Source organism: Neohortaea acidophila (assembly GCF_010093505.1).
Source record: "Neohortaea acidophila strain CBS 113389 unplaced genomic scaffold BDY17scaffold_9, whole genome shotgun sequence".
In the NCBI taxonomy this organism is placed as follows: Eukaryota; Fungi; Ascomycota; class Dothideomycetes; order Mycosphaerellales; family Teratosphaeriaceae; genus Neohortaea; species Neohortaea acidophila.
Genome location: NW_022985518.1, coordinates 438028 through 461331, shown reverse-complemented (window position 1 = coordinate 461331; position 23304 = coordinate 438028). Strand labels below are relative to the sequence as shown.

At 57.2% G+C, this 23304-nt stretch overlaps 13 protein-coding genes across 13 annotated transcripts; 7 read left to right on the top strand and 6 right to left on the bottom strand.

Annotated features, from left to right (window-relative positions):
- Positions 1-526: 526 nt before the first annotated feature.
- On the bottom strand, positions 527-2597 carry BDY17DRAFT_326464 (fungal-specific transcription factor domain-containing protein; the record flags this gene model as incomplete). Its single annotated transcript, XM_033737519.1, has 2 exons — positions 527-2412; positions 2471-2597. The coding sequence occupies 2 exons, from the start codon at positions 2595-2597 to the stop codon at positions 527-529; spliced, it is 2013 nt and encodes a 670-aa protein (XP_033587145.1).
- Positions 2598-3600: 1003 nt separating this feature from the next.
- Positions 3601-4673, top strand: BDY17DRAFT_195064 (uncharacterized protein). The gene is made up of 2 exons (XM_033730042.1): positions 3601-4597; positions 4672-4673. The coding sequence occupies exon 1, from the start codon at positions 3646-3648 to the stop codon at positions 4279-4281; it is 636 nt and encodes a 211-aa protein (XP_033587144.1). The 5' UTR covers positions 3601-3645; the 3' UTR covers positions 4282-4597; positions 4672-4673.
- BDY17DRAFT_195065 (uncharacterized protein) lies at positions 4674-7757 on the top strand. Its single transcript, XM_033730043.1, has 2 exons — positions 4674-5188; positions 5244-7757. The coding sequence occupies exons 1-2, from the start codon at positions 4991-4993 to the stop codon at positions 7524-7526; spliced, it is 2481 nt and encodes an 826-aa protein (XP_033587143.1). The 5' UTR covers positions 4674-4990; the 3' UTR covers positions 7527-7757.
- A 120-nt stretch (positions 7758-7877) lies between these two features.
- BDY17DRAFT_302032 (S-adenosyl-L-methionine-dependent methyltransferase) lies at positions 7878-8904 on the bottom strand. The gene has a single exon (XM_033734346.1). It carries the CDS (start codon positions 8825-8827, stop codon positions 7988-7990), a length of 840 nt encoding a protein of 279 aa, XP_033587142.1. The 5' UTR covers positions 8828-8904; the 3' UTR covers positions 7878-7987.
- A 167-nt stretch (positions 8905-9071) lies between these two features.
- BDY17DRAFT_255223 (transmembrane adaptor Erv26) lies at positions 9072-9864 on the top strand (the record flags this gene model as incomplete). The annotated part of the gene is made up of 2 exons (XM_033731509.1): positions 9072-9092; positions 9154-9864. The coding sequence occupies 2 exons, from the start codon at positions 9072-9074 to the stop codon at positions 9862-9864; spliced, it is 732 nt and encodes a 243-aa protein (XP_033587141.1).
- A 187-nt stretch (positions 9865-10051) lies between these two features.
- Positions 10052-10776, top strand: BDY17DRAFT_195020 (uncharacterized protein). Its single transcript, XM_033730041.1, has one exon. It carries the CDS (start codon positions 10243-10245, stop codon positions 10663-10665), a length of 423 nt encoding a protein of 140 aa, XP_033587140.1. The 5' UTR covers positions 10052-10242; the 3' UTR covers positions 10666-10776.
- Positions 10777-10887: 111 nt separating this feature from the next.
- Positions 10888-12225, top strand: BDY17DRAFT_326460 (uncharacterized protein; the record flags this gene model as incomplete). Its single annotated transcript, XM_033737518.1, has 1 exon — positions 10888-12225. One exon carries the CDS (start codon positions 10888-10890, stop codon positions 12223-12225), a length of 1338 nt encoding a protein of 445 aa, XP_033587139.1.
- Positions 12226-12816: 591 nt separating this feature from the next.
- On the bottom strand, positions 12817-16314 carry BDY17DRAFT_348124 (peptidase M16C associated-domain-containing protein). Its single transcript, XM_033738139.1, has 2 exons — positions 15830-16314; positions 12817-15771 (listed from the first exon to the last, which is right to left on the bottom strand). The coding sequence occupies exons 1-2, from the start codon at positions 16174-16176 to the stop codon at positions 12969-12971; spliced, it is 3150 nt and encodes a 1049-aa protein (XP_033587138.1). The 5' UTR covers positions 16177-16314; the 3' UTR covers positions 12817-12968.
- Positions 16315-16403: 89 nt separating this feature from the next.
- BDY17DRAFT_318235 (rRNA-processing protein FCF1) lies at positions 16404-17110 on the top strand (the record flags this gene model as incomplete). The annotated part of the gene is made up of 3 exons (XM_033736172.1): positions 16404-16546; positions 16607-17011; positions 17071-17110. 3 exons carry the CDS (start codon positions 16404-16406, stop codon positions 17108-17110), a joined length of 588 nt encoding a protein of 195 aa, XP_033587137.1.
- A 412-nt stretch (positions 17111-17522) lies between these two features.
- BDY17DRAFT_312443 (uncharacterized protein) lies at positions 17523-18102 on the bottom strand (the record flags this gene model as incomplete). Its single annotated transcript, XM_033735623.1, has 3 exons — positions 17523-17563; positions 17599-17924; positions 17996-18102. 3 exons carry the CDS (start codon positions 18100-18102, stop codon positions 17523-17525), a joined length of 474 nt encoding a protein of 157 aa, XP_033587136.1.
- A 380-nt stretch (positions 18103-18482) lies between these two features.
- On the top strand, positions 18483-19160 carry BDY17DRAFT_312442 (formyl transferase; the record flags this gene model as incomplete). Its single annotated transcript, XM_033735622.1, has 1 exon — positions 18483-19160. The coding sequence occupies one exon, from the start codon at positions 18483-18485 to the stop codon at positions 19158-19160; it is 678 nt and encodes a 225-aa protein (XP_033587135.1).
- Positions 19161-19785: 625 nt separating this feature from the next.
- BDY17DRAFT_302019 (DNA polymerase delta subunit 2) lies at positions 19786-21550 on the bottom strand. Its single transcript, XM_033734345.1, has one exon. It carries the CDS (start codon positions 21512-21514, stop codon positions 19994-19996), a length of 1521 nt encoding a protein of 506 aa, XP_033587134.1. The 5' UTR covers positions 21515-21550; the 3' UTR covers positions 19786-19993.
- Positions 21551-23062, bottom strand: BDY17DRAFT_302018 (serine-threonine protein kinase 19). The gene has a single exon (XM_033734344.1). It carries the CDS (start codon positions 22870-22872, stop codon positions 21727-21729), a length of 1146 nt encoding a protein of 381 aa, XP_033587133.1. The 5' UTR covers positions 22873-23062; the 3' UTR covers positions 21551-21726.
- Between the last annotated feature and the right edge of the window lie 242 nt (positions 23063-23304).

Below are 23304 nucleotides of genomic sequence, written 5' to 3'. Positions count from 1 at the left end.
GGCAAGGAAAAAGAAAGAGGTGGTGGTGAGGAAGGTGCTCTAGAACTGCAAGCACTTTGCACCTTAGCGAGATTGGGGAAGTCGCGAACTGGCGCGTAGCGGAAGTGGGGGCCGGGCCACTTTACAAATCACGCTAAACACGCGTGGCGCGGCTCTTCCCGCTTATCGCCAGGGAAAGCCTGGTCTGGGCGCTGTTCGCCCATCACTACATTCCGAATTCATTGATTTTGATTTCGACTCTGTTGTGATCTAATGCTGTCTGAGGATGCAAAATGAGTGGAGCGTCTCAGCATCACATTTCCGGCCAACCCGGCGTGATGTGTATGCTTCGTGGGTATCATTGCTCAGATGAGAAAATGCCTACACCAGCAGCCGCGCCTGACTATGAAAACACCGTCGCTATGCCCGGGAAGGAGGAATGGTAGACCAATTGACAACGCCGGTGAGGAGAACCAGGCCAGGATGCAGCAGAATTCCCCTCAAGGGAGCCTCAAGCCAGGCTGGGACCTCATGCTCGAATCTCGCTCTATATGAGCAAGAAGTCCCAGCCCTTCTGCTGCATCACGTCCCGCCAGTGGACGCCCTGGTACTCACCCCTCGCCGCGGCGGCGTCGTTGATCTGCCAGATATCCTTCAGCAGTTCGCTGATCCTCCCGAAAGAGCCGAACTTCGACCCATCACCCAGCCGCTTGGAGCGCTGTTCGAACATGGTGCGGAATGGGGAACCCTCTACCGACACAGAGCCAGCGACGAGGAGGGGCCAGACGAGTGACCGATCAAACCCTTCTGGGCCGGCCGGGATGAAGTTCATGAATTCCGCGAACTGCGAGATGAGATGGCACATGCTCGGCTGACGCGGCTCGAACCCGGGCACGAGCGCGCAGAGGTAGACACGTGCTGCCACGCGGAAGACGGCGGAGATGTTCGTCGTCAGCTGCTTCGGCCGGATGGCTCCTGTGCTGGAGAAACAACTCTGCACGGCACCTGGTGGAGGCTGGGATAAAGTGATGGCGTCCGCCAGATGCGTGACATAGTTGCACAGCTGTAGCTCGCTCACAGCCCCCTCGCGCTTCTGCATGTCAAGACACGCAATCTCCGAGATCAGAAACATGATCGTGTCGTCGCAGCCCATCAGTTCGGCCAAGCCAGCACTCCCGCGCCGGAGGTTTAACTCGCGGTAGGTGTCAGCGAAGGTTGGCGAGCGACCTAACATTGTCGAGCCGAGGATGTCAACCCAAGAGGCCAGTGTCATGTTGAATGGCGGCTGTATGAACCCGTTATCTCCCAGATTCAATACCGCGCTCGGGAGATCAAGCTTCATCACGAGACTCGTCGCAGCTTCGAAGTGCTGATGCCAGGGAATATCTGGCAGGACATCCTCCGGTCGACCCACGGAGCACTGGAAGAAGATCATGCCTAGTGTCGCCTCGAGGATGCCCGCATGATTCACATCCTCTTTCAATGCATCGACGAGTTCGGAGACGACGGCAAATCGATGTCGGACGATATCATTGTCGATCTGCTCTCCGCTCAAGCCTTCTGTTGCCTTCTTATGCGCCGCAGCGATGCTCAGACAACAGCTCAGATAAGCCGTATTCGACTCTAAGGCTGGCAAGATGACGTCCGCCCGAGCGGAGCCATGCTGATTGGCGTCGAGGATGGGGAATATCAACTTCAGCACCTTGTCCAAGAAGTGATTGAGCAGGTGCTTGTCGCACTCTTCGACGTTGATGACCGTCTCGTGGTCCGGACTCATGGAGCCATGCGGGAATTGGAAAAAGTTAAAGTCCACCGGCTCTTCCGTGAAGGATTCTTGGAAGCTCTCGTGATGTTCCTGCTGCACCCAGCTGTCTTCTGGGTATGCCAGCATACCATCAGACAGTGGAGGAGGCTGGTAGGTGTTGAACGTCGAGATTGTCGAATCCCTGCGCGTGGGCACGTCGTTGACGTAAATTTGGCGTTCCGTCTTGATGTCAATCTCGTAGGGCGAGAACATCGGATAGGGACCATGCGACATGATCGACTGCGGCGGCTGGAGCTCCAGGAAGTCGTCTGGGGAAATCTGAGGGAAGTCGTAAGAGAATGGCGACAGGATCGATGGCCGACGGCTGTGCGGTATTGAGTCTGCGAAATAGTCCGCGACCGGCGGCGGTGGCGGCATCGACCCGCACAAGCTGGGCTGCGCAGACGTGGACGCCTGTTGTCGCTGCTGCTGGGCTTGCGCAGCCTTCTTGGACAGTTGAGTTTGCTTGATGACCTCTTTCATTTGTTCCTTTTCCTCCCTCCGCATCTCGACATTGCCCCACCACGTCGGCCGCTTGTAGTAGCATTGCAGGCCCAAGTTCCTGCATGCCTTGCAAGACGGCCTGCCTTCTTCGCATTTCTTTCTTCGAATTCGACAGGTGTAGCAGCCTGAGATGTATTAGTATCGCGCAAACGCATTGGACATGCACCCCAGAAAGAGACGTACCATTCCGCGATCGTCGATGCGTGTGCATTTTCGATTCAGCGCTCTTCGAGTCCGAGGCCGCCGCCTTCTTTGTTACGCCCTTCTTGCCGAGGGGCTTGGGGGAATCTTCTTCAGAAGAAGAAGACATGGCGACAGGATATCCACGAGGTGCAAAAGAAAAACAAGATCAGAAGAAGTGGCCGGGAGCGCGATAATGGCTCCGAGAGGTCGGTATCGCCTGCCCCAAGACCGGCTCCTCCAGATTAAAAAGAGAGTAGCTCACCAAGCCTGACCAGCGGGCATTGGTTCGACGAAAAGGAAGGGCGTGGCAGGAAACAGAGCAAAATACACACGGTCAACGCTTGCTGGCCGCGCAGGGAGGGGAGAGGAGTAATACCTTATATCACCCCACTTGAGCGAAAATGCGGGCAAAATGGCCTGGATTCTATTCTTGGAGACAGCTAAGTGGAAGGTCTTGGTGGGGATGTTGGAGGTGGGGGCGGTTGATAATGATTGCTAAATGTGTCGCCTTGCTTGACGCCGGGGCGCGATTGGCCGGTGCTGATCATGCAGGCCGTCGATCGGTCGGTTTGCGGGGCCTAGCTTTGCTGTCAGAGCTATTCTTGCGCCCTCGCTGCCTCTCCCGACTGGCCTCTGCGCATATGACCCATTATCCTCCTGTCGAGCCGTTGGGCGAACAATCTGCCCCTCGAAGCCAATTTCGAGTCATCGCGACGGGTACGCCCATGCAACGAGAGCGTGGCGAGCGTGGCTGATCCACGAGATGCTCCGATCAGCCAACTCCGCAATTCCTTCGCTCGTGCAAGGCGATCGTCGCGCATAGCGGCAGCTACGGCGGAGGGGTGGGGATCATGCGACCTTGTCAATCAACGGTGCAAGCTGCATCCACGGCACTGCAGCACTTCGACTTTCATGCAGACATGCACCTCTCCCACTTCACACGGTTACACGGCGTGCTCGTTCCTGCGTTGCACTCCAACGACGCATGCAATGCACGTACGGAGCACCCATGGGAGCACAGGATCCAGACCGCCGTCGCCCATGTCGGCGTTACTTCCCAATCCCACGATCTGGCCATGAGTTAGCGAGGGCGTCGAGGGTGTGAATGGGTGTTGCGCGATGCTGAGTGGTTGTGCGAGATGTGATGAAGTGGACTAAGCTTCCTTAGCGCCGTGATGGGCGCCAATCCACGGACCAACCAGATGGCGCAAACGACCGGTGATCCCGAGCCGAAGCGTCCCGAACCTCCCCCACGCCCGCCGATGCACGTCAGGTTGCCTTGCACGGAGGAGGGGAAAGCAAGCTCGCAATCTCCCTCGGCCCATCGTTCATCATTTCGCACTCGAATCGCATCAGGAATGTGGACGAATATAGGCTTCCGACGGAGAAGTCTGAAGCGGACGTGTCGGACGATCGTTCCACGTCTGGAATGGGGCCACGAAGATCCTCCTGACTCCCGTCCTCCGCGAGTTGAGGAGTCAAACTTCACGTTATCGGTGTTGCAAGGAAGTTACTCGCCACGATTGGATACCGAACGAGCGTTCGAGGGGAAAGATACAGGTTTCTCGTCACACTCGGAGAAAAGACCGGTGCCTCGACCGCTTCGACTACTGTATCCCTGCCTTGTCTCAGAAGACCCTTCTCCGCTTTCCATCGGAATCGGCCATTTCGCCAAATATTCCCCGTCAAAGTCTCCGATACTGGAAGATGCCATGTGTGACTGGAACACATTCCTCGTGGTCGTGGAGCCATGTAGCACCGTCTTCCCCCAGCAAGCTACGATGCAACCACTTTATATGCACGCACTGTAGCACGTGTGAAGCTGTGCCGCAAACGCGGTGAAGGAAAGGTATGTCTTTCATGCGAGGTTCATCACAAGTGTGCAAAGGCCAGTGTTGCTTCCGACTTGCGACGCTCTGGGCAAGCCTCTCTCGGTGGCTGCAGCGCCCGGTGATCCCGCGCGCTCTCCTCGGCAGGCGTTTGCCTATCTTCGAGGCCTCGCCTCGTCCCTGCCGAGGAAAGTTGCGGGAGTGGAGGTCGATGATGGACGAATTTACCATCATTATGCACTAAAATGGCTATTTTAAGGCCATTAATAGCACGTCTGCCAGCCCCTCACGACTCGACGTGCGTTGACGACCAATGGCTGCTAGCCGCCCGGCTTTAGTGAGGGTGCATCAACTGACATGGGTAGCTTGCAGCTAGTCACAAATCCAGGAACAGATTCAGACCCCTTCTGTCAAGGATTGGCAGGGTCTAGGCGATCAACGCTGCAGCCTCTTTCACACAGAGGGCAGCTTTTGGCGCCCGGGCGTCCGATCACAGCATCCTCGTCGTCTACGCGCTCACCATCGCACAGGGTGTGGTATAGAAAGGAACGTGGCGCCTGCTCGCGCACGGAGGCCGCGCCCACGACCCTTTCCCTTCTCTTGTGCCCTGCAACTGCGCCATTGCATGCTATGATACGACGACCAGCATTCCCAAGTCATCAGTGACGTTCAAAACCACATATGCGTTGCAATGGCGACCAGACTTCAACCTGTCATGGCTCATGGGACTGCATTCGACATGATGCCACGCAGGACGACCGGCTCTTTTGAGCCTCCGCGGCTATCGACGATTAGACCAGTGTCCGCGAGTAGCGACTACTTGGAGACCGAGTTTGAAGATGAAAGCGACACTGGTGACGACATTTCAGGCAAGAGCAGTATGGACCTGGTAAGTGGCAGGTCATGTGCCAGTATAAAGACGAACGCAGCTAATTCACACGCAGGAACGGAGACAAAGCGCAACGACCGTCTCATCATACGATGAGGTGCCCACTCCCGACTCGACTCGACGCCATTTCGACGTCCAACCCAAGTCCATCCAAGGACCTCGCGGCCCACACTTGTTCCGAGCCTCTCAGGTGTCGATGCATCTCGACGTCGATTACGCACTGCAAATGTCTCCATTGTTCCCCAAAGAGGCACCACGACGCCCAGAAAGGACTCGCGGGGACGAGCCGGTGACGCCGACCTCAAGGCAGCGGCAACAAGACTTTTCGATTGCCGCCGCAATTGCTACTCCCCAGCTGCAGACGTACGACCCAGAAGCACAAATCAGGCAATGGACTTCATACCAGGTCATCGACTGGATGGTTGAATGTGATATGGATGCTTCTACCATTGACTGCTTCGAGGCCAACGATATCAACGGCGATGTGCTTCTTGACTTGCAATTCGAGCACTTGCGGGACCAGCTCGGGATTCAGTCCTTTGGCAAACGCCATCAACTCTGGAGTGCAATCTGCAGTCTTCGTGGAGCTGAACCCGACTTTGGCACACACGGAACTCCCTTCCAAGACACCAGCCGACCGTCGACCCGAAACGAAACCCGATCGCCCAAGAGCGCGTGTCACACCCCCATCGACGGGGACATGACGCCGATTGAAACAGCTCATCTCAAGAAACGCCGAGGCCGCAAACACCACAGACTGAACGAGGACGTCGCGCCTGCCGAATCCGTTTCGATCGTTGCGATCGAACAACTCATTCCAAAGCCGCACAAATGCCACAAAGGCGAGCGTTGTGCCAAATGGCGCAAGCAGCAGCGAGAGCTCAAACAGCTCCAAGACGAAGGCGTTCTCCACCTGCCCGTCAGCCCGACTAAAGGCGGTCGAATCTACATCGCCACCGACTCGAGCAGGAGCCCCACCGTGGTCAGCCTCGCGTCTAGTGCCCGAAAGCAGTCTGACAATGCTGCTCGGCTGACGACGGATACTATGCCGTCCCTGATTGCTTCCTCTGACCTTCTTGGACCCGGACAGCTTCCCGACTTTGCTTTGCATGCAAATGTGCTTGACCGACTTGGTAACCGCGATCCTCAAGAACATGTCCGACAATACCTCAGTCTGCAACATGTCGGACCAGCTACTAGGTCACCAGCCGAGCTTGCTCAGCCTGGTTCGATACCTAGGTCAACATCTGCTCCATTTGCACATCCGCGGAATAAGCATCAAGGGTACGCTACTTCCATCCCGCCTCGTAACTTCAAGACTCCCGGTCCACGGGAGAGTCTGAGGTCACTGCCAAAGCTGGAGATACCGCGATCGCAGACTGCCACGCCTGCTTTCAACACGAGCTTCTCGGCTACTACACCCTGCCGCAGTGCTGGAGTCTCTCCGACCCTCCCATACCGCCTCGGTACACCCCAGTCGGAAATGGACGTTCCGGTCACTGCCATTCCCACTGGGCCTGTCAGCCGCGACATGACTCAGTCGGTTCCAGCCAACATGCAGTTCCGTCAGTCGAACCGGTCTAGCCCGGTGCGCAGCGCCACCGCAGACCCGAGACGCCCATCGATGCCGCTGCCCGCTCTCAAGGAGAATGAAGTCCTGCTCTCGACCTCGACTCTAAGCGGCAGCTCATCGGCGTCGTCGGTGAAGTCGCTGGCGAGTAACTCGAGCAGCACTGGAGGCGGTAGTGCCGCCAGCAGCAACACCAGCATCGGCAGCACCAGTGGTGCGTCTCAACCCAGCCTTCGACGCACCAAGTCCACCCACGACCCCTTCCGCTCTGAGCCCGCGGTCAAGCACTTCGGGTATGGAGGGGAGTGCACCCACGCAGGCTTTATGAAGAAGCGCAAGACGAAGCTTCTCCGCCACGAGTGGCAAGAAGGCCACTTCCGCCTCGTGGGCTCCAATCTCTCCATGCACGAGAATGCGCGCCTGCAATCCGCGGCGCTGGAGAAGATCAACGTCGAGAACTACGGCATTGCCTGCTCCTCGGCCGCGGCATCCAGCAAGCTCTCCGCGGCGATGAAGGCTTTTCACATCAAGTCCAGTAACAGTGCCGATGCTGCCAAAGCCGATCAGACGGCCTTCAATTTCCAGCTTGTACCGAACAAGGAGGGTATTGATGGAGAGAGGCGACTTGATGCCAAGGGCAAGACGCACCACTTTGCTGTCAAGACAAAGGATGAGCGCATTGACTGGATGCGGGAGCTCATGCTTGCCAAGGCTTTGCAGCAGAAGGGCAAGGGGTTTGAGGTTCAGGTCAATGGGAAGAAGTTCTAGGGAAGGAACAAGAGCCCGATGGGGTCTCACTGGAACACGACAACCGCTTTTAATCATTGCTGCAAGCATGCACTGGGCTCTGCAGCCGCCGAGCCTTCTTCTTCACAGCGCTCATTCACGACTCTCTACTCGGCGAGCATCCATTTTCACAGCATCGCATCAACACAACGCAAGGTCGACATCATTCACATCATTTCGGTTATTCACATACCCAACTCAGCGAACGGCTCACCGCCAGGGAATAGGAAGGGGAATGGCGTTTTCTTACATGCCTCGCCGGACAGAGCATGATTACAGATTCCGACGCAAGTCACATAGCATTACTATATAGCATCACCGAGAGCTTGAACCTCTTCGTTAATTCGCATCTTGACTATACTTTCGATCTGTCAACAGTTGGGTATCTTCGATGCGTCTAAAATCATCACCACCCAAGCGCCATGCTAACCCACAGTCTGCCCCTAAAAAACTATACGCCTCTTCCTCCCGGTGTACTTGGAATTCGCCTTGACCACCTTCCCCTTCCCCTCCATCTGCCCCTTCTTCCGCTGAATCCACGCCTTACTGCCCTTCCGATTGTGCGCATCAAACTCCCACCCGCGCTTCTGCTTCTCCCCCCGTCTCCGAGCATCCTGCACATCGACATCTTGCATCCCGCCCACTGTGCCAGTGATATCGCCTCCACCGACGGTAAGCACCAAGTACAGCTTCACGTTCTTCGTCTCCGGATCGTCTTCCAGTATTCCCGCGCCGAAACCGGCTTTGATGGCCGCGTTGGAAATCATGGCCCGCTGCTGCGGATTCTTGGGGTAGAATTGACACACTGCTCGCCCGCCGCGGCGCAGAGATGCGTACAGCGAGTCGAAGAACCGCTTCAGACGGCCTTCGGGCGAGACGTCGGAGCTGTCTGCATTACACAGCCACTGGATTGCAGAGATGGATATGGCGGCGTCGAATGTTCCCGGGCGAAAAGGCACGCCTTGCCCCATATCCGCAAACATCATGTCACCCTCTACATCCCGTTGGAGAGCTTGTGCCAACATGGAAGAGCTGATGTCCATGCCGACCCAGGTGTGCGGCCCGCCTTCGACATCGGGGATGCTGCTGAGAATTTCGCCTGACAGGCCCGAGCCGCAGCCAGCGTCGAGGATGAAGGAGGGTTCTTTGAGGTCTAGCAGTTCGAGGGCGCGGTGGGTCATGGACGCCTGGATGGATTTGATGCGGGATGAGGTGGTGTATTTGCGGGACTCGGTGTCGTTGTAGAAGAGGTCGGGCGGGAGGAGATCTTCGGGTCGAGACATCTTGAAGAGGATTGGATGGGCGGAAGGCGCATTGCTTCGTGGGGTGTTGTGGGTGGTTATAGAGAAGTGGTTGTATGCGTGCCTGAGGTGGAGGGTGGTCTGGAATTTTAATTCGCCTTACCTAAGCCACGTCATGGCCTCGACTGCGGCCAGGTGTTTCGAGGGTTCAAACTACACTCACTCTCACGATACCACAATTGAGAAGTGATGATGATGAGAGAGACGTAGAAAGCAGCTCTTCACCATGTGGATTCTACCCTTACTCGTAAGCAATACCAGCTCGCGACTCCCAGCGCGCTTCTCCTCCCTAACATCTCCCCTCACAGGGATACCTGGGCCTGGTGCTCGGCTTCCTCTTCCTCACCCTCGCCATCGCCTCCGGCCTCTACTACCTCTCCGAGATCGTTGAAGAGCACACCGTCATCGCCAAAAAGGTGCTGACGCGCATGATCTACGCCGTCATCGCCATCCAGCTCCTCCTCCTCGCCGTCGACCGCTTCCCCTTCCTCCTCTGCGCCCTCAGCATCGCAAGCCACGTCGTCTACCTGCAGAATCTGCGCCGCTTCCCCATCGTCAAACTCACCGACCCCATCTTCCTCGCTAGTTGCGCCCTCGTCCTCCTCAACCATTGGCTCTGGTTCCGCCATTTCAGCCGCACACCCACGCGATCCCCCTCGGACATGCGGTACAACTACTACGACCCCCCGACCGGCCCGACGTTCACGGAGATTGCATCCTTCTTCGGGCTAAACGTCTGGCTAACACCCTTCGCTTTGTTCGTCAGCCTAAGTGCAGGAGAGAACGTGCTGCCGAGTATGGGATCGGAGTATGCCACTGGGCAGGGGAGCAGCTTCATAAGCCCTGGACGAGAGCCGGCTGCGGGTGGTGATGCTTTCCGAGCTTCACACAAGAGAAGTCCGACGCAGACGGGCATGGCGAAGGCGGCGGTGCAAAGAGTGCAGGAGTTTGTGGGAGACACGGGGGAGCTGATGGGCTTCTGGAAGGGGGAGAGAGCCCGGCCGACGAGGTATGACTGAGTCATCGCATGCGAAATGTCATACTACGCGTTCTACGAGTCGCTGTGCGCGCGTTGCACGCACTGCTGGAATCTTTGCCGCCATGTTCTGGACATATCACGACTGCGCTCTGTGCGGTATTCGCTTCGGTCAAGCAATGTAACGGCCGGACGTCACCACATCTTGGCTCCTGCATGTACCAGAACACCACCTGAGCGGAGAAGATGAGCTTACCAAGGCCTTCTGTCGCCTCAATGCGTCGGACGAGCTGCACCTCATCCCATCGATCTCTCAAAGAAAATCCGCGCTAGCCGAAATAGGAAAGTACTCAAAATCCTATTGAGACCAACTTCCGGCCTAGCGTCCATACTCCTCTCCACCGGGTCGAGACCTCTCACAATGGACTGCCAGGCGCTCGTTCTGATCGCAATCTGCTGCACAATGAATGGCATATTGCCCTCTGGACGGCCGGACCATACCCTTTGGCCTATCTCCAGTGAGTACAGGACGCATGAAACGCTGGAGGATGTGATCATGTCGCCGTGCCTGTACTGCGCTCTGTCATGCTGTGCATGCTACCACAGATTCTCCACAATGCGTCGACAGCGAAGTGACCGCAATACAATGACACGCTCTACTGCAGCCGCGATTGCAACCTCATCTTCTCTTATCATCTTACGTCCGGGCGCTCTTTCTCTACTTCATTCGCAACGCGTTCCCTTATTGTCAACCTTGGCAGTCGAGTTCACCTTATTGAGCCGGGCCATTGGACTCCCGTCGCTGAATGAGCCGTTGATCTTCTTTATTCCACTGGCCTATTGAGGTACCTTTTGGGCCTCCTCCTCTCAAGGCTCCTTGTTCAAGTATTAATGCTCTTATATTCCCTCACCGCATGCAGATTCTCTCTTTCTCCTCTACCCATCTACAGTCACTCCTTAAGTCTGACCTCGCCATCGGGTTCTCTCCTTCTTCCTTCATCATCTTCGTCACACAGACGCACATCGTTCAATCTCGAACACATCACTCCAACCAATATCATCCACGATGAAGTACGCTATGGCTCTCGCCACCGTTGTGGCCGTCGCCAGCGTTGCCACCGCCGCCCCAAACGCCGAAGCTGAGCGAAAGGTCCACATCAACTGGTGTGGTATCCCCGGTTCCACCTGTTGGCGCAAGCGTGAGGCCGAGGCTGGCCCCGAAGCTGAGCGGAAAGTCCACTTCAACTGGTGCGGTATCCCTGGTTCCACCTGTTGGCGCAAGCGTGAGGCCGCCGCCGAGGCCGACCCCGAAGCTAAGTACCATGAGCGGAAAGTCCACGTCAACTGGTGCGGTATTCCCGGCTCTACCTGTTGGCGCAAGCGCTCCGAAGAGGCCGGCCTTGCCGCCGGCACCTTCGACGCCGACACCGACTATCCCATTCTGACCTTCACCGGCGAAGACAACTCCACCTTCGTCACCAGCGACCCCTTCGGCGCATGTGGTGCCCCCGGCGAGCCGTGTGACATGGTCAAGCGCGCCGCCCTCGCCATCAACGACATCCTCAAGAAGCACGCCGACGCCGACATCGAGGATCGCCGCGGCCGCCCCGGCTCGCTCTGCGACCGCAAGCATCAAGAGCTCGGCGCCATCGCCGACTACGCCCTGAACGGCTACGACTTCGTCCTCGAGGGCGAATCCCGCGCTGAAGCATTGGCCGGCGCCGGCTACGCCCCCGAAGGCAGCGAGGAAGCCGAGCTCCCCAGCGCCCTCATCGACTACTGCGATCAACCCGGCGCCGTGTGCGCCCGCGCCCGCACCGCGCACCCGGAGAAGCGCGAGCTCGCCAAACGCTGCCAACGCTGCCACGGCAAGTGCAACGCAGGCGAGAAGGCATGCCACAAGTTCCAGCACTGGGCGTACCGCATGAACCACCCAGGCAAATACCACCACCCCCACCCCAAGCCCGCGACCCGCACGACCCTGATCGGCTCCCATCTGGACCACAAGCCCGGCACAGATTGGTGCGCCGGCCTGGCCGTCGGCTCGCCATGCTACAAGAAGCGCAACGCCTCGCCCGAAGAGCAGGCCGAGGTTTCGCAGCCGGGCGGGCTCGAGGACACGCTGGTGGAGATCAAGGGCGCGCTCGCGGCCATCAAGCGCGACGCGGAGGAGGAGAAGAAGGTGCACGCCCACGACCCCGAAGCCAAGTGGCGCCACTGCGAGAAGGGGCGCTGCTCTCCCATTACGCACGCGCATTTGCACGCCGAGAAGCATAACCCCGATCAGGCGGAGCGCGCGCATCGCTTTGCTTGGGGCCCGTATGGGCCTTCTTCCGGCGCCATGCCGTACTTCAATGAACTCGAGAGGCGCGTTGACGCGGCCGTTGACACGTTGGAGGAGTAGAGCGGGGTGCCTGCTGGGCAGAGAGTCGTTTCGGTCGTTCTGATTCTACGCGTGTGCTTTTCATCTCTTATTCGGAAAGCTCGAATCCTGACGAGGGTTTCAGCGAAGTTAGTCGATCCGTTGGTGCGACTGGGGTTGTTTCTCCTGCCGTGTGACGGGTCTGACTGGTTGTTACATATCGCGTTTGCCCTTCTTGTCTATACATTGCTGTATGTAATCCATACACACCATCGCAAGAACGCTGTCCATTCCCATCGGTACCAGAGGAATGTCGGCGACGACTGACCACACCTTACCAAGTAGTCCCCGGAACGGTGTCAAGTTGAGTGACATGATTGAAGCAGATTCCCAGTGCCGAGATGATGAAGATTGCTTTTCTTCCCCTTCCCAACAACTTAGCAGCTCGGCGGAACCTCGTCGCAACCTCTTCTCTCTCTATATTGAATTGTTTCCGCATCACTTCTAACCAACGATCAGCAGTATCAAATGATCTGTTGGTCAGAGGCCAAAAAATGCAAACCTGTTGGGGTCCTACGAGTCTCGCCTTGCTTTCTCTCCTGAAAAGGAGTTTGTTTTTTTGTGAATTTTTGGCAGGCCCCGAGTTCGAATGCGTCTTTTTGGCAGGTCGCGAGTTCGAATGAGTCTTTTGGGCAGGTCGCGAGTTCGAATGAGTCGATGCGTTCTTGCATGTTTCAATTTCAAGAGTTGGGTATCGTCCAAGCACGCGCGAAGTAACACTCCTCTCAAGCAGCAGCACTCTCAAGCACCTCCTCCTCATTGATCGCCGCCTGCTTCTCCGCAATGCCCAAATCCCTAACCACCCATCCCCGCTCCTCACTAACAAACGTTTTCCTCTCCCCAAGCAACACCACACTCGCCTCGCCCATCTGCCCCGCCAACGTCTCCGCCGCCTCCCTCACCTGCCCGCGATCCACATCCAACAACCACTCCCGCCGCTCCTGCTCCATCGCCTCATCAATCCCGCTCAAAAAGCGCGTCGCCCCCTCCTCACTCACGCCCCTAGGCGCATCCACGCTCTGGAAAACGCTCAGCTTCGCCTCTTCCAGTTCGCGCTCGCTCCATTCGCGCTCCGCCGCCCAGCGGCCCGCGTCGCGCATGATGCGCAGCGTGTTCTCCGGGTTCGGGTCGCGGTAGCTGTACATGCCGAAGAAGCCGTTGTTGCCTGCGCTGAAGGCGCCGCCGCCGTATGCGCCGCCCTTTTCGCGGATTTCGTGGTGCAGGTGTCTGTGCGTGAGGAGCTGGGCGAGGATGGCGAAGGAGGCGGTGCTGCGGTCTGTGTAGGGGCCTGTGGGGAGTGTGAGCGCGGAGTAGGACACTTGGTAGGGGAAGTTGAAGAAGGTTTGCACGCCCGGGGGGTATTGGAGGTTGGTTTGGAGTGGGGGGTTGTTTGCGGATAGGTTGCCGGTTAGGTTGGTGGAGGTGGTGGTTGTGAGGAATTTGGCGAGTTCTTGTTCGTTGTTGCTGGAGACGTCGGGGCTGCAGGTGAGAGCGACTCGACTTCCTAGCTTCAGATTTGCGACTGCAAGTGCTTGGATCATCTTCAGCTTGTGGATTAATTCGATCATGGCTTGTTCGTTTTCCTCCGCAACGGCCAAAGATGTGATGAGCCCGACTTGCGTCAAGCCTTGAGTCTGCTCCGCCATTTTGCCTCTCGGCGTGAGACCAGCTGCTGCGTAGTTCCTCGCATACCCATGTCCACCACTAGCTATGGTGTCGACTGCACCACTGGCGCTGGACTGGAGCAGCTGTCGAATCATCTTTTGTGCTTTCGGGCTGTCAAAGTCCGTCTCCGTTAGTATCCGGCTGATGAGGTCGTACATGGCTCCCACATTGCGGTCCAGAGCGTGGCCCGAGAACATCAACCCTTCTTCGGCCGTCTGGGTATCGCGGGGCGAAGTGGAAGCGTGGTAGCCGAGATGTATCCCTCCCGTTCGAAGTTTGATCAAGTCTTCCAGCTCCTCCATGCTTTTGTCCTTGGTCCCAATGCGCATCAGGCTGTCGCAGAACAACGGAACCAGCATGCGAAGTTCGTCTGGGAGGTCTTTGAACAGCGACAAGGCGCGGAAATATGTGATTCCGTTTGTTGCAGTCTCCCTCCATTGGACCTTTGTGCCATTCTGACTCTCGCCAAAGCGCAGCTCGACTTTCCTCTGTTCGCGCGGAATGTCGGCCACGTGCAAGGTGGGCAGACTGTCCAACGACTCCGATCTGCCCGATTCCTGCTCGTGCAGAAGCTCCAGCTCTCTCATTCGAAGATGCTCATGGGCCTCCTCTTTAGTCTTGAATTGGCTCACCGTCTCCGTGATCTTCCTTTCCAGCCTCTCCGCTTCCTCGGCAGCAAGTTCTGCTCCATACGTGGGGCTAGGAACCATGGTGAAGGATAGCGTGTTGTCGTTTGCCAGGTACTTGCCTAGCAGCTTCTCGAGATATCCACCTTTGGCATACTCGGCCTTGAAGCCCTCCACTATGCTGTTCCAGGCCAAAGCGTCGAATGGGTCGACGCCGTTGAACCAGCCAGGCTTCAGCCTTTGCACAAGGTTCAGCCCGAATGCCGCTGTCTTGTGTTTGAGGCCGAGTTCTAGCTGGTGCAGTACTCCATCAACCTTTTGCTTCACGAACCCTTTCGCAATGACCTCTTGCAGCGCCGCCGTGATCGCTTCGTGAACCTTTGGAACATTCTCCTCCGTGACACCGTTCAGGCCGACGGAGAAGATGGCGCGACGGGCGGAATTGTCGTACCCGGTGTTTGGCGTAAAGTCCGTCCCGAGGCCGGATTCGATGAGAGCGCGGTATAACGGCGAGCCGTATCCGTCCATCAAAAGGCTAGTCGCGATTTGGAGACCGAAAGACTCCAAGATGTCCGTGGGGTCACCCATCATCCAGGTTCGGCTTGTTTTGTATTGTGCGCTGGGGGGTGTAAGGGGGTCGATAGGTCCCGCGATGGTCACCATGTTCGGTCCATTGGACAGGTCAACTGGCAGCTTGATGTCGCTATCAGGCTCACTCTCGCCGAATTGATCCAATGTCGCGCCAAGCATCTGCAAATGATTCTCGACGGGCTGGTCGCCGTATGTGATGATCTTGCTATTACTTGGATGGTAATGCTCCTGGTGGAAAGTCTTGAGCTGGTCGTACGTCAGAGCCGTCATTTTCGCCGGGTCTCCACCACTGTTGTTGAGTGATGGAAACACGTGTTCCATGAAGCGGATGTAGAACAAGTAGGTGGCATCGGACATCTGGCCCTTCATCTCGTTGTACACCACACCCTTGAATACCAAGTCTTGAGCGTCTTGCGACTCAACCAGTGGGTTCTCCGGTCCAACTCGCCACCCCTCTTGGACAAAGTCCGCCGGCTTCAGCAGCGGGTGTAATGTTGCATCAAGGTATACACCCATCAGGTTCTTGAAGTCCTGCGCGTTCGTCGTGGCGAAAGGGTACATGGTATAATCGGCGCTGGTAAATGCGTTCATGAAGTTTTGGAGGGACCGTGGCAGCATCTTGAAGAAAGGATCGCGAACGGGATATCTAGGTTATCCGTCAGTACTAGGGAAAGAAAGGCGAGATTTAAGAATTGGTAGCTCACTTCTCACTCCCGCACAAAGTGACATGCTCCAGGATATGCGGCACGCCAGTCGCATCCGGAGGATTCGTCTTGAAACCGATACTAAAGACATTATTGTCGTCCTGACGCGCTACATGGAGGTAGTCGGCGCCGGTCTTGTCATGCTTGAAGTGTAGAGCGGACAACTCTAGCTCGGGAACGTGCTTGGTTCGCTGAAGAGTGAAGCCGTGGAGGTGAGTTCCAGGCTTCGGGAGGTTGGCGACGTCCGTGATGGAGGCATATCGTCTTCGCGATGGGTGGAGAAGAGTGCGAGCGTATGGTGCGACGATGCGAGGCAACCGCCGGGGTGCTCGTGAGGCGTGAATCATTGATGGATGTGGTGGTGGACGAGATGAAGTTCGCGGGACAAAACATTTTGACGTCTCTCGGCCACGCGCCACTTGCGGGACGATCTCAAGCTACGGGTAAGCTTAATCGCTGATGGCGGGCTGATTAATCAAAGTGGGAGGCGGGTTGCTCGTCAAATTTATTTTACTTTTCCTCGTCACTGACCACGCTCACCTCACCTCCACCACCCCCTCCACAGCCTGCGACGATGGGAGTACAGAAGCGCACGCGCAAGTTCGCGGCAGTTAAGCGCGTGATCGGACAGCGTGATGCACGACTAAAAAAGAACATCGACAAGGACAGCGCCGAGAAGCAGGCGAAGAAGAAACGAGACGAGCTCATTCGCGAAGTGTACGCATGGCACCCACTCTCAACACACCCACACCACCACTAACCCCCCGAGTTCTACAGTCCCCAAGTCCCCTCCGGCATGTTCTTCAAACACAACACCGCCCTCCAACCCCCCTACCAAATCCTCCTCGACACCAACTTCCTCTCCCACACCGTCCACCACAAACTCCCCCTCCTGCCCACGCTCATGGACACGCTGTACGCCACATGCAACCCCATCATCACCTCGTGCGTCATGGCGGAATTGGAGAAGCTGGGCCCGAAGTACCGCATTGCGCTGCAGATTGCGCGCGACGAGAGGTGGGAGCGCTTGCAGTGCGATCACAAGGGCACGTATGCCGATGATTGCATTGTGGATCGCGTGATGAAGCAGCGGGTGTATATTGTGGCGACGAACGATCGGGATTTGAAGAGGAGGGTGCGCAAGGTGCCTGGTGTGCCGATTATTAGCGTGAAGAGAGGAGGGTATGTTGTGCGGCTGGATCTTTGGGGCAGGATAATGCTAACAGTCCGTGTGATATTAGGTATGCTGTCGAACGATTACCCGATGCGCCAGAAAAGTGAAGCTCGTGAAAGGTCGAACTCAGTTTTAGCAAGGCGTTGGCGGGTCACCTTTTACGTGGTAAACAGCGAAAGAATTGAAGATATCACGTGCATCAGGAGCTCAATTCATAGGGCGGGTACGACGACCTCAAAGGGCCGATACCACCGACAGATCAAATGTATCCGCTCCACCGTCTAGGAATACGCCGGCTGCCAATCAGGACAAATCCACGGATTCCACCCCTCTATGCATGCTTTTCCAACTCCGCCGCATGAAGATGACTGAGTTTCCCCCTCTTCTCCTTCTCCACAGGGGCGTTTGACTGCACATGCCCGCCAACGGCTTTGTCGAAATGCTCCCGCCGGTCCAGGGAGGAGTGAGGGAGATGATCCGTTCCAGGCTGCTAGCCAGCTTGAGAAATGCCGACTTCTCTTACTGTGGATGGAAGTGGAAGTCAGCTTGTGTACCGCAATCTGCAAATGGCCGATGAAGAGCAAGGGGAACTTACCGTTCCCATGGCTGCCTTCTCTGCCGGTTTGTCCCTTACGATCCGCCGCGTTGGCATCGGCGTCCTCGGCGCCCTTCTGCTCTTGCCCTTTGCCCGGAGGTTTTCCCGGCAAGCTCCCCGACTTCTTCTCGGACTTGTTGCTCAACTTGCTGTCAGATCTGCTGCTCGACTTCCCGCTGGCAACGTTGTTCTCGTGGTAATGCGCCGTGTCCTCCTTGTCCGCCGAGCCTAGGGTGGAAGCGACGGCCGGCGTGCCCTTCTCCGTTCCGCCGGCTTTGGAGAAGCGGGCGTTGATGTTCTGGACGCCCAGGGTGTTGGGGGGATTGCTACTGTTGTCAGTCACCGACAGTGTGAGCAACAAAGTCGATCTCTTGTTGGTATCTTGGACGATGCTTACCGGATTGGATCGAAGTTTTGTCCTGTTCGAGATTGAGCAAAGAGAACCAAGCCTCCAGCAACACCGGCACCGATGGCAAGGTTTCGAGGGCGAAGAAGACCAGACATGATGTGTTGTGTGTATTGTGTGTGTTACTGTTAAACGAGTTTCGTAAGAAGAATCAGGTATGTGAGGAATGAGGAGTTGAGTGGAGTGAGGACAGCCCAGACCGATTACAGAATAATGCTGTCATACGGAATGAACGAGTCGTGCAACAACACGCTGAGGTCACTGATGTTCGATTTTTAAGTTTGGTACAGTCTAAGCGTCATATGAAGATGCAGGTACGACCCAAGCCCGGCAGTCGCCGACTGGATGGGTGCATGTGTGGGGTTGCCTTAGCTAAGCCAGCTCAAGTGCTGGAAAAAGTTTGGGGAAGGTGCACATTGGCTTTCGTCACGGCACTTCCAGCGACATCACTGCCAGACCCTGGTGCTCATTACCCCCCATGGCGACGGCACAGGATGGGCGTCCCTTGTCCAAGATCACCGTCCTAATCTCAGGCTCCGGCACCAATCTACAGGCCCTCATCGACAGCTGCAACACCCCCGCCCTCCCTCATGCCAACATCATTCGAGTCATATCCGACAGAAAAGACGCCTACGGTCTGAAACGCGCCGCAGACGCCAATATCCCGACCATATACCACGGCATCGTGCCCTACAAGAAGAAACACCCCGACACCTCGCCCAATCCCACCTTCGACGAAGCGCGGAGAGCCTACGATGCAGACTTGGCCAATATCGTCCTGGCCGACAAGCCCGATATAGTGGTCTGCGCCGGCTTCATGCGCATCGTCACCACCGCTTTCCTCACTCCTCTGCTGCATCCAAACGTCCCGATCATCAATCTGCATCCCTCTCTGCACGGCGATTTGGTGGGCGCACACTGCATTGAGCGCGCTTGGGAGGAGTTTCAGCAGGGCAAGAGGAAGAAGACGGGTGTCATGGTGCACTATGTGATTGCGCAGGTGGATATGGGGGAGCCGATTGTGCAGCGCGAGGTGGAGATTGAGGGTTGCGCGAGTCTGAAGGAGCTGGAGGAGAGGATCCATGCGGCTGAGCATCCGTTGATTGTGGAGGGGACGAAGAGGGTGTTGGAGGGCAAAGCTGGAGAGGCTCGGTGAGAAGTGCTGCCTCTGGTATCGAGTGCCTTGTAAGGCTTCTCAGCAACCCTCCCGCCGATTCAGCCTGGCCATCGTTCCACGTGATTGGCGGGTACTCTGATACACGCCCCAAAGCGGAAAGCACCTCCTACGACGACCCCGCTGCTTCATGAATTACCCATGCCTGGTCACATGCGGGGTTTCGTACCACTCGACACAAGCTACAAGGACGTACAGAACGCGGGCGACACAACTTCCACCCCCTCACCCGCTTGCAACTTGGCTCATACGAAGCAGCAACGATGAACGCTCCCCGCACCACCCGCCGCCTCCTTCAACGCCATCCACGTCTCCCACCCCCTTTGACAAAACCAATACCCCCCCTTCGGACTTCACCCACACCCCCTCCAAAAGCGCAGAAGGCGACACCGGCTCCCTACGTCCCGGCGGCCAGCGCTCCGCCGACGGCTGGAACCGACGCGAAAAGGCCGCCGAAGACATGTACATCCGTGGGCGCGAGAAGGCGATTATGCAGCTGCTCCGCGAGAAGATTGGGAAGCAGGAGGAGGCGCTGGCGAAGGATCGCGCGATGCTGTTGGAGATGGAGGATGTGTATGGGCGGTTGGAGGAGGGGAGGGAGAGGGGTTGAGGGGGCTCAGGGAGGGAGGGAGTGTGCAGATGAAGGGGTGGAGTACGTTTGATGTTTGTGGATCGCTCTCACGGAGTCTCCTCTTTGAGCCGAGCCGAGCTTTCACAAGGCCCTATTTTTACAAGTCTGTACAATGTTCGTCATGCAGAGACTCAACAATGTTGGGCGTGCTCGCCATCTGACGCCACCTCACACTCCATCCGCCTCACCCACCCTCCCAGACCTCAAATTTGACAACCTCCACCCCCAAGGACTCCAGATCCACCACGACCACCTCGCCCGTCTCGCGGAAACTCGGCACAGCCAACAACCGCACCATCTGCCCCTGAGGCCCCTCAATCACGCCCGTCTCAAACTTCGGCTGGCAGCCCGCAACGTACACGTGCGGACACTCCTTCAGCACAAAAGCATCGCCGTCCTGAAACGGATAGCAGGTAAGGGTATCGGGGGCAGTGGGAGCCGTCAGGCGCCAGCGGAGCATAGCCTCCATCATCTCCAGCCGATCGTTGGTGGAAAGGTATTTGTAGACGTCGTTGAGCGTCTGCCCGCCAATCGTGAGGAAGCGCCAGCCCTGCAGGTCGAATTCGGTGGGGTTCGTCGTGCTGGTGAACCAGCTTCGCTCCTGCTCGGTGGAGCTGTGGTCGACTGCGGGCGGTTGCATGTAGGCGCGCGAGTGGGGGAACATGGCGGCGTGGATAGCTTGTTGTGGGAGCGAGGTGGCGGTCGGGTCGGATTCACCTGGCAGGAGGGTGATGGGAATTGAGGGAAGGAGGTTTGCGAGCCAGGTGTCGAAGCGTGCGGTCGGGGCGGCGTTGTAGGAGGCGCTGTCGTAGCCGTATTTCTTCTGGCCGCGGCTTTTTAACGCTGCGGCGGCGACTTCTTCTCGTGATGGAATGGGGCAGCCGTGGGCGATGGAGTTGCCGGCGATGATGAGGCGGGAAATGGTGGAGGTGTCTTGTTGGTCGTCTGGCCCTGCGGACTCTCCAAGCAGCCATTCTGAGAGCAGCTCGAGAGGTAGTGTGTCGCCTACATCGCCGCTGAAGCTGAGTCCAGACACGATGGCCACCTTGCCACCGCTCGGTCTCGGTTTCGAGACACTCTTTCCCCGCACTGCCGTGTCGCCATCATCTCTCTCCCACCGCGGAGGCTGTCGAGGCAGATCCGCCACCCGCACATCCAGCACTTCGAAATCTCCATCCTTGTTCTCCGTCCCAATGACAGCCACAATCGCCCCGGTAACCAGCAACACACTCCTCAGCGCACCACCCGTCAATCTCAACCGCCCACTCTCATCCTCCAACATAACTTGATCCCCCTCCCCGCCCTCCGTGTACTTCTGCCTCGCAGGCGGCGCCGCAATCCAATGCTCCTTGCCAATATCATCCAGCACGTTCGGCTTGAGCGGCATCTCCATGTAGCACGTGCCAATCACCCAGCACAGCTCGCCTTGCCGCACGTCCAGCACGCGGTCGACTCTGCGTGCTCGCTCGCCCGCGATCTCAAAGTCCTGCCAGGCTTCTGCGGCGACTTGCTCGACGGCGGGCTTGAGCTGCGCCAGGCGGGCGAAGTACATGTCTGCATATTGTTGGGTGTAGTGCCGGTTTTTGGGGAGGTTGTAGTTTGTGAGCGGGTTGTAGTTGGCGGGTATGCGATTGAGGGAGGGATATTCTTGGTCGGAGGGTTTGGAAAGCAGGGCACCATCGCTGTCGCCGTTTTGTATCGCCATTTTAACGGATCGGCAGTTTGAAAGAGATGTCGAACATCTGGAGGCAACGCGTGTGAGGTTGGAAGACGCGAGGCAATTTACGCGAGAGGCGCACGGACCTTGGGCACTTCACCTATTGATCAGTCCTTTCACTGCAACTTCAACACACAGCTATTACAAAAGGACAGAAGACATGGGAAATTAAGTAGCTGCCTAGAGGGAAAGGTCCACTCTCAAATGCCTCTTACACCCAGCCCAACGCTGCCCGTTTCGAAACACTCCACCAGCCCGGAGCCTACGCATTCCGCCAACACCCACTCAAACTCGAGTCCGTAGAACTCCTTCCACTTCTTCGTCTTGCCCGGTAACACCCCAGTCCACTCGCCTCTCGCTCTCTTTGCCCGGCTCGTAGCGTCGTTGGGAACATTGCCATCCCACTTTTCCTTCAGAAACTCCATCGTCGCCTCTCGGAAGCGGGGCGATGTCTGTTTCAGAAGGAAGAGTAGATGCTGCCGAGCGGCAATCAGGAGTTTGAGATATGCCCCCGTCCCTGGCAAGCTGAACGTCATCTGTCGTGATTTGTTGAGAGGCATGCGGTTGTCTCGGGTGGCGAGCGTACTCCCGCCCCCACCGCTCTCGTGAACCGCGCCTTGGCCTCCAATTGCGGCCAGCGTGCCAGTTGCCGCGCGAGTGCCGGAAAGCGGCAGCCCACTGAGTGATGAGCTGCCCGGAGATGCGAAGAGATTGCTCAGACCAGCGGATACCAGAGCAGCTGGAGATGTAAAGTAGCCTGCGGTCACCAGATCTCTCACCTCTGCATCCGACATGGAAGACGTCGGCACAGCGGCAGAGGTGGGGTGCTCGTCCATGAGACGGAGGTATTTTTCTTTCAGTTCATCAGAAAGCTGACCGCACTCATTCACACTCTTCTTCCACTCTGCCACCAAAATCACCCCTTCACCAACAGCCGCCCCGCCCTTGCCACGGCCAGGAATGACGACTTTCCGCACTTGGCCCATGGCGACGAGTCTCGCGAGCTCCCGCTCTGATTCCGTCGTGCTCACGCTGAGCGCATGAAGATGCACCACGCTAACAATCTTCGGGAGAGCGCGACGGAAGCGCAGAATCTCGCTGATGCGCTCGCTGCCCATTCCCGCCGCCCGGTCAGGGATGTCCGCCCACATCTGCGTGTGAACGTGGCGGATGAGAGTCCGCGCGTCCTGAGCTACGCCAGAGGGAGCGAGAGATGGCGTTCGGCCTGTGTCGTCTAGTGGTTGCGCGGTGTCCTCGTCCTTTGGAGCGCTTTTCGTGCGCTTATTAGGAGATATGGGAGAAGAGGTGCTCCTCCGTAAAAGCAAGGGGTTGACTGATTTCGGCATCGTGGTTCTTCTGTATGATCTCAGCCCTGACCTTTGGGTGTTTCTGCCGCCGATGCGCCGCCGAGAAGGGATGGCGGAACCAGTCGAGTCATCCTTCACATGTATGTGCTGGCTGAATCTATCAGCGAACCGACCGTCCGGCAGTCGTGATGAAACTCAACACAGCGCAGAAGAAGGAAGAACACAAGATTTGTCGGTGTCACATGCCAAAAAGCAGCAAAACCGCGACTTCCGCTTTCAACAGAAGCTCGGACCTCCGCTGACTGTCGCCTGTCGTCATTCCACCTGCAACGAAGCTCTATGAACAGGAAAGTTGAGGTTTCCTGCCATCCCAACCCTGTACTCCCTCCCACCCAATCCATCCGTGTATCATTGTCCCTCATTTCGAAAAGCATGCATCGCAGCATCATCATCACCACCGCCACACCCCAC